Here is a 20465-nt window from a genome sequence, read left to right as displayed (position 1 = left end):
GTCCAGGTTCAGATAAGCTCCACTAGTGAATTCTTCAAATATTTAAAGAGAATTGATATAAATTCTTCACAAATTCTTCCAAGAAATAGTAGAGGAGAGAATACTTCCCAACTCAGTCTATGAGGTTACTATTACCTTGATACCAAAACTATAACAAAGAAAAGAATAACTGAAGATCAGTTTCTTTTATGGATATGAATATAAGAGTCCTCAACAAAACACTACCAATCTGAATCCAGCAACATATAAAGAAAATTACACACTCTGAGGAAGTAAAATTTATCTCAGGAATGCAGGGTTGGCTGAATATTAAAAAATCAAAGAACTTACCATGTCAATAGAAGAAAATGTAAAAATCACATGGTCTTGTCAGTTGGTGTGGAAAAAAGCATTTGGGAAAGTCCAGCACACTTTCAGGATAAAAACATTTAACAAACTAGGAATAGAAGTTTACTTTTTAGCCGTATGAAGGGAAAAATATAAAAAACCCGTACCTAACATAGCTTAATGCATCCAGCCTAAAATGAGAAATAGGGCAAGAATGTCTCCTTTTCCACTTCTATTCAACATTGTACTGGAAGTTGTGGCCCTAGCAATTAGTAAAGAAAAAGAAATTTAAAATATCCAGATTGTAAAGAAGGAAGTTAAATTATTTCTATTTGCAGATGACATAGTCTTATATATAAAAAATCCCAAAGAATTCCCTAAAAATCTATTAAAACTAACAAATACACTTAGCAAGATTGAAGGATAAAATATCAGTATATAAAAGTCAGGTCATTTTCTGTACACTTCCAGTTAACAATCTGAGACTGAAAAAGAAAATTTCATTCACAGAAGTATCAAAAAGAACACAATACTTAGGAATAAATTTAACAAAGTAGTGTAAACTTTATACTCTAAAAATTGTATTCTGAAAAAGATTGAAAGAAATTAAAGATCTAAGTAAGTGGAAAAATATGCCATTTTCATGGATTGGAAAATTCATCTGTTAAGAGGGCAACATTTCTCAAAGCAGTCAGCAGATTCAATGCAATCTCATTCAAAACCTGAAAGGGGTTGCTGGTGTGGAGGGGATGGGAGGGATGGGGTGGCTGGATGATGGACCTTGGGGAGGGTATGTGCTATGGTGAGTGCTGTGAAGTGTGTAAGATTGATGATCCACAGATATGTACCCCTAAAACAAATAACACATTTTATGTTAATAAAAAATAATAAGATAAAATAAAATAGCCTGATAAAACAAAACAAACAAACAACCTGAAAGACCTGTTTTGCATAAATGGATGCCCCAGAAATTCATTTGACACTTGATTCTTAAGTATGATACAAAGACATAAACAACAAAACAAAATAAATAAATTGAACTCTGTCGAAATCAAGACCTTTTTATGCTTCATAGAACACTATTAACTAAGTGAAATGACAAACCCCAGAATGTGAGGGAAAATAGTAGCAATTCATATATCTCATGGGGGACTTGTATCCTAGAATGTATAAAGAACCCGTAATTCAATAAAAAGACAATCCAATTTTAAAATGGGCAAAGGATCTGAATAGACATAGCCCCACAGAAGATGTATAAATGATTGATCAGTAAGCACGTGAAAAGATAACTTAGTAAATTTAGGAATCAGGAAATGCAAATCAAGACCATAATGAGATACTATGTCACACCCAGGAGAATGACTATCATCCAAAGATAACAGATGTTGGTGAGGATATGGAAAAATTGGAAGCCTCATGCACTGTGTGTGAGAATGTAAAGTGATACAGCCACCTGAGAGAACACATTAGAGGTTCCTCAAGTTGCTACACATAGAGTAACTATATGACCCAGCAATTCCACCCCTAGATGTATACACAAGAAAAATTAAAACGTATGTCTATATGAAAACTTGTACACAAAAGATGATAGCAACATAATAGCCATAATTATGGAACAATCCAAATATTCCTCAACTAATAAATGGATTTTAAAATGTAGTACATTCATACAGGAGAATACTGTTCAGCAACAAACGCGAATGAAATATGAAGTACCAATACATGCTATGACATTATTGATCCTTGAAATCATTATGCTAAGTGAAAGAATCTAGTCACAAAATACATCTTGTGTGAATCTAGTTATATGTAATGTCCTGAATAAGCAAATTAATAGAAATGGAAAGATTAATCATCTTTAGGGGTTGGGCTGGATGGAGTGATAAGGGAGGGATAGTGAATAGGTATACAGTTTCTTTTTGAGGTGATAAAAATGTTCTAAAATTGGAGTGATGGTTGTACTTATCTGTGAATATATTAAAAAATCACCGAATTGTACATTTTAAATGGTTAAATTCTAAGTTATGTCTCATTACATATAAATCAACTTTTTAAAAAGAGTGTAGGCGAGTGTTTTTTTAAATAAAGGCATAATGTACCTCTAAAACAAAAGCAGAGATAAGTTTGATGATATCCAATGTTTAAAATATTATAGAATCCTTAAGTATAGGATTCTAGTTATGAATAAGGGCTGTGGAATCAGATTGCCTAGACTTACATTCTGGTTTTATCAACTTTTACAGTGTGATTAGGGGTAAATTATTTAATCTGAAAATTGGGTATAATAAAGTAGCTATATCATAGGTTTGTTGAAAGGTTAAGAAAGATGTGAAGTGTTTAATACGTGTGTTAGATCCCATGTTATTATAATTTTCATGGATATTATTTGGTTCCCAATGTTATCAACTTACTACAAGTTCATTCTTCATAAGCATTGTTGCAGATACAGAGGTGGCACAAACATGGTCCCAGACTCAAGGAATGGACAGTCAATGTGGCAGATTTTTAATTGCCATATTTTGTGGTGCAGAGCATAAGCGTCCTAAAAGTAAGAAAGTAAAGACAATAAGGGTTGGAGTAAGCAAGGAAGGCTTTCTGGAGCAAGTAAAACATAAGCTGGAGGGGAGTAAATTCACTTCAAGAACTGGGTGGCAACTTGAGAGATAGAGATAGGAAGGAAGATACCATGAGTGATACAGTGCAGAGATGGTCTGAAGAAGATGCTGGAAAGAGACAGGCAACGTCTTTGCATGGGTGGGATCCAGCGTGCTATGCATGATACACAAAAATGTTTAGACATGCTGTGGTATGAGTGATATTTGTATTTAATTTTAACTTACATTTTTCTTTGTAAAATAGACTTAGTTGCCATATTGCAGTCATTGGGTAAAATTCTTATATTTGAGAGTTACGTTAAACAATGACTTAGTCAAGTAATGATGTTGCTCCCCCATGGCTGCAGTGGGCCTTTTGATCAAGTGCAAAAATTCTAACTTCAGAAGAAAGTGTCATTGCAAAATTGCACCAGATAATTTAAACAGGCAAAGAAGAATTTATTCAGGACTGTTTCCAGAGGTCAAGGCTGTTGCCATATAAGGGGAAAATTGAACCCAATGCCTCCAAAACAAAAGGTGAGAGGGATTTTATGTACTGCCATGATCTAATGGAAGAATGTTAAGGGACATTAGAGGGGACATTGGTCCGTTTGCTTATTAGCACTTATTTAAGTTGGGCTCCCACTTTAGCACTTTCTCCCTAAGTACATTTCAACAGAATGGCTCTCCCGTCCCGAGAAAGAGCGCCCTCTGGGTTGTAGATTTACATCTCAAAGATGGCTGAGAGAGAATTTACAGTTGCAAGTTTTCTAAAGCAAAGGTTCTAAGGAAGGAAGGTCAGGAACCTCTAGTTACGAAAAAAACCTTTCCAAAGTTCAGTCAAATTGAGGGGAATGAATGTTAAGGCCATTTGGTCAGAAGATACTTTTTCAGAAATTTTGTCATGTGGAACTAACCCTTGAATGCTGGTAACCCTTTGGAAATAGAAATGCATTTATGCAGTGCATTATTTTTAGACCAGAAATGTTCTGTGTATAATTATATGTATTATACACCAAGGGGAGATCGCTCCTTAATTTTGTTTCTCTCTGGATCTCAAGTGCTTATTGTTATTATTTTTTTCTTATCAGAAAAGAACTGTGTGCCCTGAGGCTTTCCTCCTTCGGGCAATGTTTTAATGTAGAATTGAGCTTTATATGTTATTACAAGTTCCATTTAACTTTCCATTTTCACTTAAGAAACTAAATGGACTTTCAAGCAGCCTTTGTGCTGGTAATTAGGGCAACTCAATGTGAATCTCCATGTGTTTGAGTGCTAGCACTTAACATTACTTTCTCTCTCGTATTCATCTCTATTCAAATGCAACATCCTTTATAGTATAAGTATATTGAAATTTCAGAACCTTGTGGCTGACCCAGACAGTAATAACAGTTGCAGTTAAACCTTACATTTCTATGGTGCTTTATTATTTTTAATCACTTCCACACACATAATCTCATTTTGTGCTTCTGGTAAACACTGTGTTAGGATTTATTGAAGACATTTTGTAGGTGTTGCCTTGGAAATGGCAAGACTGGACTGGGCTCCTCCTTTAATGTCTAGTTAGATATGCTGAATCATTTTTCAGGTATAGATATTTAATTAGCTTGAATTTGAAAATCACTATGCTTTCCTTTTTAAGTGATTAAATTGAGATATTTCACAAATACTCAATTTATTTTTGTAATAGAACTTCAGGAAGACTTTATAGTTCTCTAATTATAAGCATAAGGGTTCAAGCTAAAGGCGCATGATTTTTTTGAAACAATGATGACTCTAAATTCAATCGAGCAAAAGTACTTTAATACTTCTTCTGTAAGTGAGATTCTGGAATAGCCTGTGGCACTGACAATGAGGAATAATTTTTGAAAAAATCTGCATATGCTTTGGCATATCTTTGGAAAGCCTTCTGCATGTCACATATAATGTAATAAGTATTTCTGTGTTAATCTCCATCCAAAAAGAAATTATTTGACACAGTATGGATGTAGGCAGAAAATATAATTTTAGGTATTTCATTCCGAAATAGGCATCAGGAAAAATGTTTTCCAAAAAACGACATCTTTAGCCTGATCAGTCATATTTGAAATATTTTTTCTGTCATCAGGCAACCCTGCCCAGCCCACTTCTCTCCACTACATGAATCCTTACCAGCTGAACGCCTATGGAATGGCACTGAAAGCAGTGGGAGAAATCGTTCAAGATTACGACAGTGATAAAATGTTCCCAGCTCTAGGCTTTGGTGCAAAACTGCCTCCAGATGGAAGGATATCTCATGAATTTGCTTTGGTAAGCACACATATCAAGGATTTGATCTCCTGAAAAATAATAATTTGTTGGATCTTTTAATATTGGTTCACTACTGTAGTGACTACAGTTCAACACTAGAGTCAATCATGTAGCCATTATGTTCATGATTTGGGGGTTAGGAATTTAAGCAGAATACAATGGGAGATGGTATATTTCTTCAAGATGTCTAGGACCTTACCTAAGATGACTTGATTGGCTAGAGGTGGCTGGAATTATTCAACTAGAAGCTTCATTCTGCTGTGGGTTAGATGACTCAGTACTTCTCCATGTCACGTCTCGGAGGTTAACATGTCCCTTAAGATGACTTCTTTGCTTTTACCTGATGCTTAAAGGTAGGATGACTGAAGTAGCTGGGTTGCCTGGACATCTCTCCCTTTTTCTACCTATAACCTGTCCAACCATGTGGTTATCATGGACCTCATCACAGTATGGCCATGAGTTGGTAGTCAGATTTCATACATGGCAGCCAGCTTCCCCAGAGTAAGTATCCTAGTACTCTAGTAGGCTGAGGCAGAAACTGTAGGGCTCTTTATACTATAGCATTAGAAATCTCAGAAAGCTGTTTTTGCTAATATCTCTTGGTCAAGCAAGTCACTAAGGCCAGCCCAGTTTCCAAGAAACCATCACCTCTCTGTGGGAGGCTATCTCAAAGAATGTGTGCCTGAGGGCGCCTGGGTGGCTTAGTTATTAAGCATCTGCCTTTGGCTTGGGTCATGATCCCAGGGTCCTGGGATCGAGCCCCTCCTCGGGCTCCCTGCTTGGTCTGGAGCCTGCTTCTCCCTCTCCCTCTACTGCCCTGCCTGCTTGTGCTCTCTTGCTTTCTCTGTCAAATAAATAAATAAAATCTTAAAAAAAAAAAAAAAGATGGCATCTCTTAATCTACCATCTAAGAAAATGGCATTTCTTTTCAAATATAAAGGGATAGTTATGGCTAGAATTATTTTTTAATGTGAAACAGTAATTATGGCTATAGCTATAGCTAATTATGATTTCAGTATAATGGAGTAGATACGACTGGAATAAATAGTCACCTAGTTAATATTTCCTTTATAGAGATCTAGTCCGTATTGTGTCATTTTAGATAAGCAATGTACTACATCCTACCCTCAAAATAAACTCCAGACAGATAATGTTTACAGATCCGGTCAGCCTTACTCTCCCTGCACTTTCTGATAAAAGAATGGGAAAATCAATATAGGAATGGTTGGCTATCATTTTGGAAAAATTCTAGCTTTTCTTATTGTAAGTGCCTTCCTACCCTCTATACATTTCAGAAGTAACCTCTTCCATCCCCATTATTCTTGTAGGCCTTTGTTGTTTTTATTCTTGTTACAAAAGCAATGCATAATCATAGAGATTTTTTTAAAGTTCTCAAGGAAAACAGAAAAATAAACAATATACTACCATTTATTGAGTAGTTACTGAGTATGAAGCCAAATACTTTTCAGTCCCTTTCTTACATAATCTTCATAAAGGTTCTACGTGGTAGGTATGTCTTGACTACCACATAGCACTACTCTAGCAATGCTGCTCATATTGAATACAGTGAAGAGTGCCCGCCCAAGTGTTGTGCAATTCAGGTCAGCAGCTTAGCAGGAGTGAACCAGGATTCCAGAAGACAGGAGATTCCGGGGACAGGACTTGAACCCAGATCAGTCTCATTATAGAATACATGCGCTTTAACTGCTACTAAAGCACATTTTATAATAGTGCCTATAATCAATCCCACTTCTCAGATAAGTGCTTTATTTATGCCAGGGTATAATATGGATTGTGATACACACACATACACATCCAGAACTTTTATATGATTAAGCTTCCTTAAATATCTTTTCAGAGTAGTATTTTTACATTTTTATTTCTATACTTTTCCCAGCTTTTCTGTTCCATTGTGCACGCAACTGCAAGAAAGGTTGCTGGAGGCTGTAATTCTTTCTTCCATGAATTAGCCCACATGCTACCTTCCCAATGTTGTATAAAAATGAGTATCTATTGGGATTTTGTTGTGTCTTAGAGAATTAAAATCTCCCAGAAACTTACAAAACCATGAGAATCACTCATGTGATGCTAAGTCTTAAGTGCCTCAGGAAAAAGGTCATGAGCTATTTTAAAGCTTAAGAAAAGGAATAATTATGTTAAGCTAAATGAGGTTTATTAATTTTTCCTTCCATACACTTCTTCTCACCCTTGTGTGTGATTTTTTTTCCTTTTATCTCTCTCTAATCCTCTATTTTTCTGCTTTCCCTACCTCCAAATTCATTTCTTGTAACAAAAACCTATGCAAATATCTATTGCCAAGGAAGGATTTTTTTGCTATTATTTGCATCTTAACCAATTCTTTGAACCCAGTTCAAATACTTACAGGGTAGAGATCATACCCCTTTAAGGGTATGAAAAATCGTCTCTTAAATTGAAGCTTAAGACAACAATGATGATGCTAATGAATGAACTTTAACTGCACTGACCGATTAATTTTTTTCAAAGCACTTTTGTTTTCTGGGGTAAGTGAGGCAGAGGAGTTAAGTAGGTCTTCAGTGAGAGAATATTTGATTTGATTTTTTGCTACAGTATTCTGCTAACCTCAATATATATATTCTGCTAACCTCAATATATATTCTGCTAACTGCAATATATATTGATTTATAGGTGCTGAAATGGCAAATAGGAAAACCAGTCCCATGTCTGGCAATTAATGTAGTCTGTCATCCTAACAAACCCACATATTTTCATGGTAACAATTTGTGATACAGATTCATAAATATTTATTTATCACACCAAGTTCAAATAATCTTTCAGATAGCAAGGGAGGCCTTCTAAAATATTAAAATAATCCCTAGTTGGTGAGTTTACAGCTAGTGCACATGCTGAAAGTTGAACAGGAAAATGTAATTTTTAATGTTTTCTTTGCTGTTAATAAAAAGGGTCTCTGATAAACCCTATCTTTTCCTATGAAATATGAATAAGCATGTACATATATTCCATAGTGGAAAGATCAGGAAATAAAAAATGAGCATGAAGCTTGTAAAAGGGAGTCATTGCTCTCATCCCATTATGATTCTGATGACTCCGTAAGTTGTTACAACGAAATATAATAGTGTAGAGCTTCAGAGGAGGTATTCATAATGGGCATGTGGCCAGTGACCCTTTAAAGAAAGTCTCCTGCCATGATCAATAGAGAAATGCTTACACCTGGCCAATTGATTTCTCCTGCTAGAGCTCTAGAAGTGCTGGCCTACTTTTCCCTTACTTTGGCATTTATAGAAATCTACGCAATTTAGTATTGATATGTATGTCTTTTCTTCTATCTGGATGCTGATTGAACAACCAAGTGTCTTAACACTGTATGCATGAAATAGAAGCTCAACAGATGTTTGCTTATGGAATAAAAGGGAGACTTCTTGCAGCTTTTCCCCACCTAAGCAACCTCTAGGTAGCAAGGGATACATTTCAAAGAGAAAAGTGACCACTCCTTAGAGCTTCTCCTCAGTGTTCTGTCATCTTGTTAGCCCTGCTGAAAAGTGTTCCGGGCTCTAGACAGCAACAGACTGTATAGTCTTCTGTCTTGGAACTGAATCTAAATCCTCAGTACAAGGCTTCAGGGAGTCAAATAGAGGGGAAAATGGATGAGAGATGGACATTCCTCCCCATTTAAGTCTATGTGGTGGGATTAGTGCTCATTCTCATTCTGTTCTATGTGTTCTACAAATTAACATTCATTATTTTATAAATGGGAACCGTTGTTAATTAAAAGGGAAATACAAAATAGGGCATCTGCTTCATTAATAAACAACAAAATCAAATGCGCTTATTCTCAGAAATATCCTGTTCTTTGCTTTTGTTCTAGAGCCATATATAAGCTTATGTTAATTTGTTTTAACAAGTAAAAACTAATTGCTTGTTAGTAATTAGTAACTAACATATGTAATTATTTTGTGAAATGAGTTTTTAAACAGACCTGAAAAAAATCTTTTTATAACTCAGTACAACTTTGTCATTAAGAGGAAAGTCTCATTTTAATAGCTATAAATTATTTTAAATAATCCTGATACAATGCAAAGTATAAATTAAAAAGAATGTGTAATTCTATGTCATATGTTCTTATCATCCAAAGCATATGAGGAATTCGTAGAGCAATTTATTATGGAATGAGGACTAATGCAGAAATCAGTGCTTTAAATATTCCATAATGATGAATGGAGCATTCCAATGACTATCTTTCCACTAAGAAATGATATGGTGAGAAAAATGGTGACCTTATTGTAATTTCAGTTCCATTGGAATAGAGAAAATATATTAATTTCTAGAAATAAAAACCCTTACTTAAAAATGGTAAAATGATGATGAAAAAGTAGCTCAGAACCATCCTGGTTTGTATTCTTCCCCTAAGGCATATATAGAATACATTTTTACTTGCTCAAAATCAATAATAATTGTTAATTTTAACTAGCTTCATAGCTTATCAAGGGAAAGGAATACTGTAAAATTTTATTTAAAGGAAAGTTAGGTCAGCTCAGATTAACATCTAAAGCATTCATTAACTGCTTTGTGCTAAATATTGAACTTTTAAATCATAATTTCAATCAATGTAACCAATTTTATAATATAAAACTATAAGAATATCTTTTATTATATATTATAAGAGATTTTTATTATTTTTATGTTTTTAAAAATTTATATGATGGTGAGTTAATTTTTAAAAAATTGAATAAAAGACAAAATTAAAAGGAAAAAGTGGGTGTATATCCCTCTCACACAAATGGCAAAATTGAAGTGGTTGTTAACATTTGCCTTGGTTTCCTGAGATTTCTTGTCTTTCAAAATGCTTAGGATTTCAAAACATGGTGGCATAATGGTGGTTAAGAGATTAGGCTCTTGGGGGTGCCTGGATGGCTCAGCCGTTTAAGCATCTACCTTCAGCTCAGGTCATGATCCCAGGGGCCTAAGATCCACCCACATTGAGCTTCCTGCTCAGTGCAAGGTCTGCTTCTCCCTTTCTCTCTTCCTCTGCCTCCCCCCAGTTGTGCTTTTGTGCTCGCTCTCTCTCTCTCTTAAATAAATAAATAAAATATTTTTTAAAAAAGAGAAATTAGGCTCTGAAGTTTTAGACTTTATGAGTTCAAATACTGGCCCTCTAATTTGTATTATGTAATTTGGGGGCACACTAAACTCTCAGTGCCTTAATTTTTTTTTTTTTGTAAAGTGGGAATAATGACAATATTTTATCTACTTTTTTTAGGGTTGTCATAGAAAATGCCTAATATATATAAATATTTTAATGTACAGCTTAGTATACAGAATTCAACAAATTTTATTTACAAATTACCAGTCACTTATGTTTGTTCAGATAAAAACATGCATGCTGAAATTACTGTATTTTAAATATATCCACATTTTTTTTATATCCTTCCTCCCTTTCAGAGGTCAAGTCTAATTCCCTTTCCCTTGAGCATGGCCTATACTTAGTGATGACTTTCTAGCAAAGAGTTTAAAGTAGGAGTATTTGGTATACATCTTATGGGACTAGCTTATAAAAGCTGTTGGGGCTTCCTTTTTTGCTGTTTTTCTTGGATTATTCATTCTGAGGACGTTAGCTGCCAGGTTGTAAGAACAATCTGGCAGCCCTCTAGAGAGACCACGTTGACCTTCTGCTAGTAGTCACATAAGGTGAACCTTCCTGGAAGCAGATCCTGTAACTCTGATCAAGCTCTGAGATGCCCAGGTTGTACTGGCTGAAAATTCATGAGAAATGCTTCGAGAACCACCTCCTAAGCTGCTGCTGACACCAAAAAAATGTTTGAGATAATAAATAATTACTGTTTCAAGCCACTGACTTTAGTGGTAATTTGCTACAAAGTAATAGATAACTAATTACTATCTTATTTGTGTAATTTGCAAAATCTGGACTAGGAGAATTGAACCCAATAATAATAAAGCATTCGAGGTATGAAAAAGCTAGTGTAGGTTTCCAAGTATGAAGTTGCTCTTCAATGTGCCATCTCCAGAATGAGAACTTAGTGGCAAGCTCCAGTTGCCTTGGACAACATGAATGTTTCTTTGATTCTTTTCCTTTTACCTTGTCTTGATAATTTTCACACCAAATTACATTCCCTCAGACCCCTTCTCTCCTTGGGGTTATCAGTTGTGACCCGAAAATATGCATGTGGCAGATATTTTGTATTTTCCATCTATAATTTAGAACTGAATGGATAGTGATTTTTTTTCTTGATTTTAATAGATGTCACTACAGAAAACTTGGGAAATATTGAACAGTTTAAAAAATGAAATGAAAGTCACCAGTTATATGGAGCCATCCTGATTTAACCACTGTTAATATTTTATTTGTTTCTTATCGGGGTTTTTATACATTCATCTCTACATGTGCATAGACATGTGTATAATGAACACATTAATTATAGAATGTTATGATATTCAGCTTCTCAAGATTATTTAGAGTATTCTGTGGTTCTTCTTCTGGAGGGTATCAATTTTTAATGCTTATATATTAGATTCATCATATCACAATTTTTATAATACATTGTCATCTATTGTTGAACATGTAATTTATTATTTTTTATTCTTATGTAAACGACCATTCTTCCAAAACATCTTTGAGTGTCAACCTATCTTTTCTCTTTTTCAGTTGATCTTTACAGACACTGCTAATTTTTACTCCTTTTTTGCCTGTCAATTCTACAGAATGGGAACCCTCAAAACCCCTACTGTGATGGCATTGAGGGGGTCATGGAGGCTTATTATCGGAGTCTGAAATCTGTACAACTGTATGGGCCAACCAACTTTGCTCCTGTAATTAATCATGTAGCAAGGTAAGTAGAAGTAGACAAGGGATTTATGCCAGTGTGTCAGACTGCAGTGAAATTACAGTAATATTGTTACTGTAACTCCACAAATCAAAGGTGTTTTCTTCTCATTTACCTCCAAGAAAGTGAGGGAAAAGATACAGTAGAGAGTCGCCACTGAGCTCACGTTGCTAAGAACTTGACATCAAAATCTCAAGTGAAAAATACACACTGAGTTATATCAGGCTCTGTATTTGTTCAACCAAGAAGAGTTTTATTCTTTGAAAAGGCAGCCATGAGAGCAATAACAAGATCGATTATCATCTCAACAGTGTGAATCTTTCAATCTAATATCACATTCCATAGTAGCATGGAAGTAATAAGAGACCTACGAAGACAACTAAAGCCTTTTAGTGATATATAGGGCACATTATTTTAACCTCACTGAAATTAATATAATAGCTAATTTTAAAAATTCCCAGAGCTCTACCTGTATATAGTACATAGTATTGAGATCAGAATATAATTGCTTATGACGCCAGTTACATGTTCTGGAAAGAGTTTTTAAATGTAATAATCTATACACATTTGCTTATCTTTTTTTTCACCAGTGTATAAATAAATAAATTAGACACTACTTTTAAAATCCCTAAAAAGTTTGACCCAGTTGCAGATCCTTTGAAACACTGCCTTATGTTTAGAAAATGAAAAATGTGTAGCTTTTGTATATTTCCCAATATGTAGTCAGAACTTGAAAGTATACTTTGGATAAGTTGATTTGGATAACTTCAGTTTGGATAAGTTGATCAGTGCCTAAAGGAGATAAGAAACCTCAGTCCTCTGTTTAAATGTTTCTGGTACTATATCATCTCCATATTGGACATCACGAGTGGCTTAAATGTGTTCTACTTTACATTATCTGGAACATAGACATTATACTAAAATACCCCTGTACCCAGGGCTGACCCCAGTTGAACTCTTCCATGGAAGTCCATCTCAGGTTGACAGTGATACAGTGATGACCATTCTCTCAGTATGACCCTATGTCTCAGGTTTTTGAAACCTTTTCACCGACAGTCTATTTTAAGTTATGAATTTCATGTCTCATCCCTGGACACACACAACTTAAAAAAAGGATTATTTATGAAGTAAAACTATGCTTATCTTTATTTTCTCTTCATTTCTATGCTGTCCAATTCTTTTCTGTTACTTTTTTTTTTTTTAATACAGGTCTCGACCCACAAAATTGATTTCAAAATCCACTAATGGGTCATTACCTATAATTTGAAAACCACATCCTAGGGCGCCTGGGTGGCTCAGTGGGTTAAGCCGCTGCCTTCGGCTCAGGTCATGATCTCAAGGTCCTGAGATCGAGTCCCACATCGGGCTCTCTACTCAGCAGGGAGCCTGCTTCCCTCTCTCTCTCTCTCTCTCTCTCTCTGCCTGCCTCTCTGCCTAACTGTGATCTCTCTCTGTCAAATAAATAAATAAAATTTAAAAAAAAAAAAAAACACATCCTAGCTAATTGTATTAGCCTATATAAATAGTCTTATTTGTATTCTATTTCCTAGTTTTTTTGAGGGTTGTCAGATGAAGCAATATTAAAAAATAATATTATCACAAAATAAATTATAGTTGACTCTCATTTTCTCTCACACACTACCATACAGATCACTGTCTTTTATAAAAAGATAGAGGAAAAATGATAGGATTTATTTTGTGCAAACTCATGCTGGTTATTATAAATGTTTTCATGAGTGCTTACTGGTAAATTTTATACCTTTTACCCTGGATATCTCTACAGTTAAACTTCAGGATGTAAAATTTCTAGGTGCTTTTCTATATACCATCCAAAACTATAGGCTCAACATTGTCCGATTACCGTTTTTCATCTCTTGTCCAGCATTTAAAAAAAATTCTCAAATATAATGGTAGTTGCCAGCTAATACTTTCAGACTCTGACAATAATCTGTAATCTAATAATTCTTCATTGTTATTTTTTAATGAGAAAAAATAAGAAACACATAAGATACAGCTTTTGGGGAATCATCTTTCCTTCCAATATGATCTGAAGTTCTATGTATCTACTCTTATTATGAAGCTTTATAAGAAGTGCTTTTCTCTTTTACTTTATCTTTGAGAATAATGTTTACTTTATTTTTTAAGGTTTTTATTAAGACCAGTGATTTTTTTCTGACCCAAAGTTACCATCCAAAATATTTATCTATTAAAAGACAAGCTATTGGTTTTTTTCTAAATCATGAGAAGTGTAGTATGTATGACCCCTGTTTAAATAAAACTCCTTGATCATTTTGTTACTTTTAAATGCATTTTATCAGTGTTTCACCCTGCACATCATATAGGAGGTAAGTACTTAACAAATATCTAATAAATGAATTCCGTATATGTTAAGATAGTGGTCATTGAAAAAATATTTTTATAAAGTCAAAAACAAATGTATTGCCTTGCTTTTTTATTTGCTTGATTTTTTTCTTCTTAAAAAGTGTGCTTCCTGTGTTGATAAAGGTTTAGTTATTTATAATAGTTTTCTATAAAAGTTTCAAAGAATGCTTCTTCTTCTTTTTAACAATAATAATAATAATAAGCCAACACCTGGGTAGCTCAGTCGGTTAAGTATTTGCCTTTGGCTCAGGTCATGATCCCAGGGTCCTGGGATCGAGCCCCACATCGGGCTTCTTGCTCAGCGGGGTTCTGTTTGTCTCTCTCCTTCTGCCCCTTCTCCCCACTCATGTGCGTGTGCTCTCTCTCTCGCTCCCTCACCCGTTTCTCTCTCTTGCTCTCTCACCCGTTTCTCTCTCAAATAAATAAATAAAGAAAAATCTTTATTAAAATAGAATAATAATTACGCTTATTTTAGAACTGGAATCTATGTGATAAGATCTATGTGATAAGACTATTGACTTTTGGGCGCCTGGGTGGCTCGGTGGGTTAAGCCACTGCCTTCGGCTCAGGTCATGATCTCAGGGTCCTGGGATCGAGTCCCGCATCCGGCTCTCTGCTCAGCAGGGAGCCTGCTTCCTCCTCTCTCTCTCTGCCTGCCTCTTTGCCTACTTGTGATCTCTCTCTGTCAAATGCATAAATAAAATCTTTAAAAAAAAAAAAAAAGACTATTGACTTTTAAGATAATATTGAAATAACAGTACTGTTAGTTAAGACCCAAAGCAGCATGTTTGGGACACTTGAAAGTTTTATGTGCTATTTTGAGGTTTTCCAGCCCCCTGCCTCTAATTTCCTGTCCGACCGGTTTTCTTTCATAGAGTTGTCTGGGGAACAGCCTTTCAGAAGACGTAAAAATCCCACTCAATATCCATTGATGCCCTGTCACAAATTTCAGTTCAAACACTTTAGCTTGGTATTTAAGAACTTTTAATATCCAACTACCACCACCCATCCAATGTCATTTCCCTCCACATTCTCCTGGATGTGCTGTACTCTGGTCATAGAGTCATTACATCTGGTTTCTGAATTGTCGTACATGAATACCTCTATCAAAACACTAATTTGGGGACGCCTGGGTGGCTCAGTTGGTTAAGCAGCTGCCTTCGGCTCAGGTCATGATCCCAGCGTCCTGGGATCAAGTCCCGCATCGGGCTCCTTGCTCCGCGGGGAGCCTGCTTCTCCCCCTGCCTCTGCCTGCCATTCTGTCTGCCTGTGCTTGCTCTCTCGCCCTCTCTCTCTGATAAATAAATAAAATCTTTAAAAAAAAACAAAAACAAAAACAAACAAACAAAAACACTAATTTGATCTGACTCAATTGTTGCATGTAGATCTATTCCCCACCAAGGACAGGGATTATGACTTAATTAAATATATAAGTATCTAAATTTATATATGTAAGTGTTACAATTTACACTTAAACTAGATTATAAATTATATTTAATATTTGTAATAATATGATAAAAATATAACGTATAATACATATGTTTTAAGCCAACGTGAAGCCCAGTACTTCACACTCACTGGTAAATCCACATGTTAATTTAATTGAACTTATGTATGCCATGCATTATGACTACATTTTAATGGGGCTCTTGGCTCCATTAGTTAAGTGAAGTGTCCCAACTCTTGATTTCAGCTCAGGTCATGATCTCAGGGTTGAGATTGAGCCCCATGATAGCATGGAGCCTGCTTAAGATTCTCTCTCATACCTTTGTCCATCCACTGCCATTTGCATGCATTCTCTCTCTAAAAAAAATAAAATAAAATAAGTAAGTTTATAAGAGGAGATCTAAAGGAGCTATTAAGGATAATGCTTAGTCAATGTTAATGACCTATAGAAAATGTCATTGTGATTGATAACTACTGTATCAATAAGGGTCCTCAGGAGAAACAGAATAAGATATATAAGTATAGATATATAGATAAATTTATTTTAAAGAATTGGCTCATGAAGTGGCAGACACTGGCAAATCAGAAATTTGTAGGGCAAGCTGGTAGGGTGGAAACGCAGGAAGGATGTTATATCCTTCCAGTATTGAGTCAGAATTCCTTTTCTGGGGCATCTGGGTGGCTCAGTGGGTTCAAGACTCTGCCTTCGGGGTCTTGGGATCGAGCCCCGTATTAAGCTGTCTTCTCAGCAGGGAGCCTGCTTCCCTTTCTCTCTCTGCTTGCCTCTCTGCCTACTTGTGGTCTCTGCCTGTCAAATAAATTAATAAAATCTTTAAAAAAAAAAAAGAATTCCTTTTTGGGGGGGCAGTTTTTAATTAAGGCCTTCAACTGATTGGATGAGGCCTACCCACATTTTTGAGGATAATCTCATTTATGTAAAATTATCCAATTGTAGATATTAACTGTATCTTCAAAATACCTTCACAGGAGTACCTTAATTAGGGTTTGACTAAACAACTGGCTGCCATAGCTTAGCCAAGTTGACACATAAGACTATCATATCTATCAAAAGCTAGGTATCACCATTATGTTATACATTGAAAACAAATTTAAAATCAGAGAAATTCTTTCCATCTATGAATTTATTAAGAGAGCTAATGTCTATAACACTATGCTTAAATCTCATTAATTAATAATGGTAGGAAGAAACATGTTAAGGAAACCATGTGTTTATATAGACGTGGTTGTAATAAAGTGGGCTTTACTCAACCCCGACTAACCTCAGTGCCCTCTCGGATACGGCAATTACTATTTTCACATTCCTGTTTAAATCACTTTTTCAAAGGTTTTTCTTCATCTGGAATTCTACCTCAGTAACTTCAAGTCATTCAAAACATATTTGCAATATATTTTTATTGGTATATTTTACCAGCTTATTACTTCAAAATAATCTAATATACCAATGAAAATATCAATGATCTTTCAAGGTGTCGTGAAAAGTTTACTATTTTCTTCACTTGACTTAAATAATATATTTTGTTTCCTAACTACTAGTCATTTGTTTCTTATGCCTAACCAGTTACTTATTTTAAGGCCATCACATTTCAGTTTTTTAAGAGGATTCTATCAGTTGCTACCTATTGACTAGATTTTTGTATCTACATAGCTAGACCCAGATAACCAACTAAAATTAAGTTTTATTTTTGAGTCCATAATCCATCCCAGGCAATGTGCTCAGTGATGTCATCTGGACTATTTCTTTTAATCTTCACAACAGCTCTAAGAGGTGTCAGTGGTGTTATTATTCGTATTTTCCTGATGACAAAATGGATATGTAAGAGTGGCTATTTGTGTTGGAGCTAAAATTCCAAGCAGAATAATCTTACTCGGAGTAACTATGTTATGATGCCTTACAGACTTACACCCTTTTATCTCAATTCCAGAGGTAAACACACATAAAAGAAAGTGCAAGGAAACTACATATGATTGCGGATATAGTCAGTCACTTCATTAAACTGTCCAAAGTAGTTTGGGTAACAGCTTAGTAACAGAAAAATCACTATGTTATGTTGTATTGGAATATTTAAATGTATCCCTTTATTTAGTATTAGGATTTAATTCATTATGTATATCAAAATTAAACTACTCAAATAAAAAACTCCCGAGTCAGTTTCCTACCTTGTCTTGTTTCCCTCTCTATTCCTATGAACTAATAATAAGCTGAGAGAATATTCCACAAATCTGAACCAACCTATTAGGAATCTTATAAACACCATCCCAGAAAGTTCCTTGACGAGACCTCCAGGGGAACGCATTTGAATTCCAAAACCCTGCAACAGTTCACCTCTCTCGCAGATTTACCATAGTAATATTAAAATATAAATTATAGATTGCCTATATTTGACAAAAGACATTTAACAGGCTTTTAATAATAAGAGTTTTAATTATGCAAGTTACAAAAAGATTCATCCTCAGGTCCCTTTAAGCAGCAAGGTTCTTTAATACATTTAAAATATAATTTGAATCTGAAGATTACATATCAGTGTTACCTCCTTGAAGATGGATTGAGATGTGATCAGCCTCTACTTTCTATTTAACACATTTCTGTAGCATTTTAATTACTTTAGTACAGATATATAGTACTTTAAAATAGACTTAATTAGAAGAAGTGGTAGCATAAAATATGATTTTTTTAAGATTTTATTTATTTATTTGACAGAGAGAAATCACAAGTTGACGGAGAGGCAGGCAGAGAAAGAGAGAGGGAAGCAGGCTCCCCACTGAGCAGAGAGCCCAATGCGGAACTCAATCCCAGGACCCTGAGATCATGACCTGAGCCGAAGGCAGCGGCTTAACCCACTGAGCCACCCAGGCGCCCCAAATATGATTTTGTTTTAAACTTAGATTTGTTTGCAAAGGGCAACAATATGCCAGTGCATACTGCAAAGCCCTAGAAACCATGAAAAGTCTTAAAAGATTAATTTTTGGTGCTTCTGAGGATAAAGACTAAAATGAAATTTATTTTCAAATTCATGTAGAGAGAGTCACACAATAAACTCATGTATCTTTCTATGGCATTTAAAGTTAAGAAATATAAAGCATTAATACAAATATATTTTTTATAAAATAAAATATAAAACTCAAGAATTTTTAAGATAAAAAAAACAAACTTAAGAGATAATTCCAAGTTTACTATACCTGCTTCAGGCTCTATTCCACTCTTTCGGCAGTATGAGGATATTCTCCCCTCTCTTAAGTATACTTTCTGGTGAATCAAAAGAAAACCAAAATGTAAATGTACAGCAATCAAAAGACATGGAGTGGCTGAATGGATAAAATCACAAAACCTAACTCTATGCAGTCTGCAAGAGACTCAACTTAGATTTAAGGACATCGACCAGAAATGAAGGGATGAGAAAAAGTATTATTATTAGAACTGATAAATGAACTCAGTATTTGTAGGACACATAATCAGCCTATTAAAAAGTTGCATTCTATAAACTAACAGTAAACTATCTGAAAAGAAACTTAAGAATCCCATTTATAATAGCACCAATAAATAAGATAAAACATTTAAGAATAGACGTAAGCAAGGAAGTGAAAGCCTTTTCTAGTGAAAAATATGAAACATCAATGAAAGAAATTAAAGCACACAGACAGATGGAAAGACATCCCATGTTTATGGATTGAAAAATTAATATTGCTTAAATGTCCATACTACCCAAAGTGTTCTACAGATTTGGTGCAATCCCTACCAAAATCTTGATGGTATTTCTTAAAACAGCAAGGCACTGATATAAAATACAAGTATATATACTAATAGAACAGCATAGACAGGCCCAGAGAAAAGCCTGCAGGTATGTGGCCAACTGACCTTTGACAAGGGTGCTAGGTAGGCACAGTAGGGAAAGGATAATCTCTTTAATAAATGGTGTTGGGAAAACTGGATATATACATGAAAAAGAATGAAATTGGATCCTTAAATTACCACTCAAAAAAGTTAATTCAAAGTTGGTTAAACATAAGACCAAAACTGATAAACCTCCTAGAATAAAACAGAGAGAAAACCTTGACATTGGTCTTGGCAATGATTTCTTGGGTATGACGCCAGAAGCACAAGCAGCAAAAGCAAAAATAGACAAGTGGGATTACATCAAACTATAAAGTTCCTACACAGCAAAAGAAACCATCAGCAAGATGAAAAGGCAACCTTGAAGTGGGAGAAAATATTTGAAACTGTATTTGATAAGGGGTTAATTTCCGGAATATATAAGGAACTCCTACAACTCAATCGCAAACATACAACTGATCTGATTTTTAAAATGAGCAACGGACTGGCACAGACATTTCTTCAAAGAAGGCATACAAATGGCCAACAGGTATATACAAAATGCTTAACATTGCTAATCATCAGGGAAATGCAAATCAAAACCACAGCGAACTATCATTATCACTGCACACTTGTTAGCATGGCTATTATTAAAAAGTCAAAAAGATAAGTGCTGCCCAGAGTGTGAAGAAATTGGAACCCTTGTGCATAATTGGTGGGAATCTTAAATTGGTGCAGCCACTATTAAAAAAAAAAAAA

The 20465-nt window shown here is 34.9% G+C and overlaps 1 protein-coding gene across 1 annotated transcript in view; it reads left to right on the top strand.

The window, feature by feature from the left end:
* Window positions 1-20465, top strand: part of CPNE8 (copine 8) — a 216630-nt gene that overhangs the window by 173497 nt on the left and 22668 nt on the right. Inside the window, exons 15-16 of the mRNA XM_059404497.1 lie at window positions 5029-5210; window positions 11928-12055. Coding sequence (XP_059260480.1) covers window positions 5029-5210; window positions 11928-12055 — 310 coding nt within the window. The remainder of the gene's footprint in view (window positions 1-5028; window positions 5211-11927; window positions 12056-20465) is intronic.

Source organism: Mustela nigripes, chromosome 6 (assembly GCF_022355385.1).
Source record: "Mustela nigripes isolate SB6536 chromosome 6, MUSNIG.SB6536, whole genome shotgun sequence".
Taxonomy (NCBI): Eukaryota; Metazoa; Chordata; class Mammalia; order Carnivora; family Mustelidae; genus Mustela; species Mustela nigripes.
Note: the sequence above shows the minus strand (reverse complement) of the source record. Positions and strands in the feature narration are given on the sequence as shown.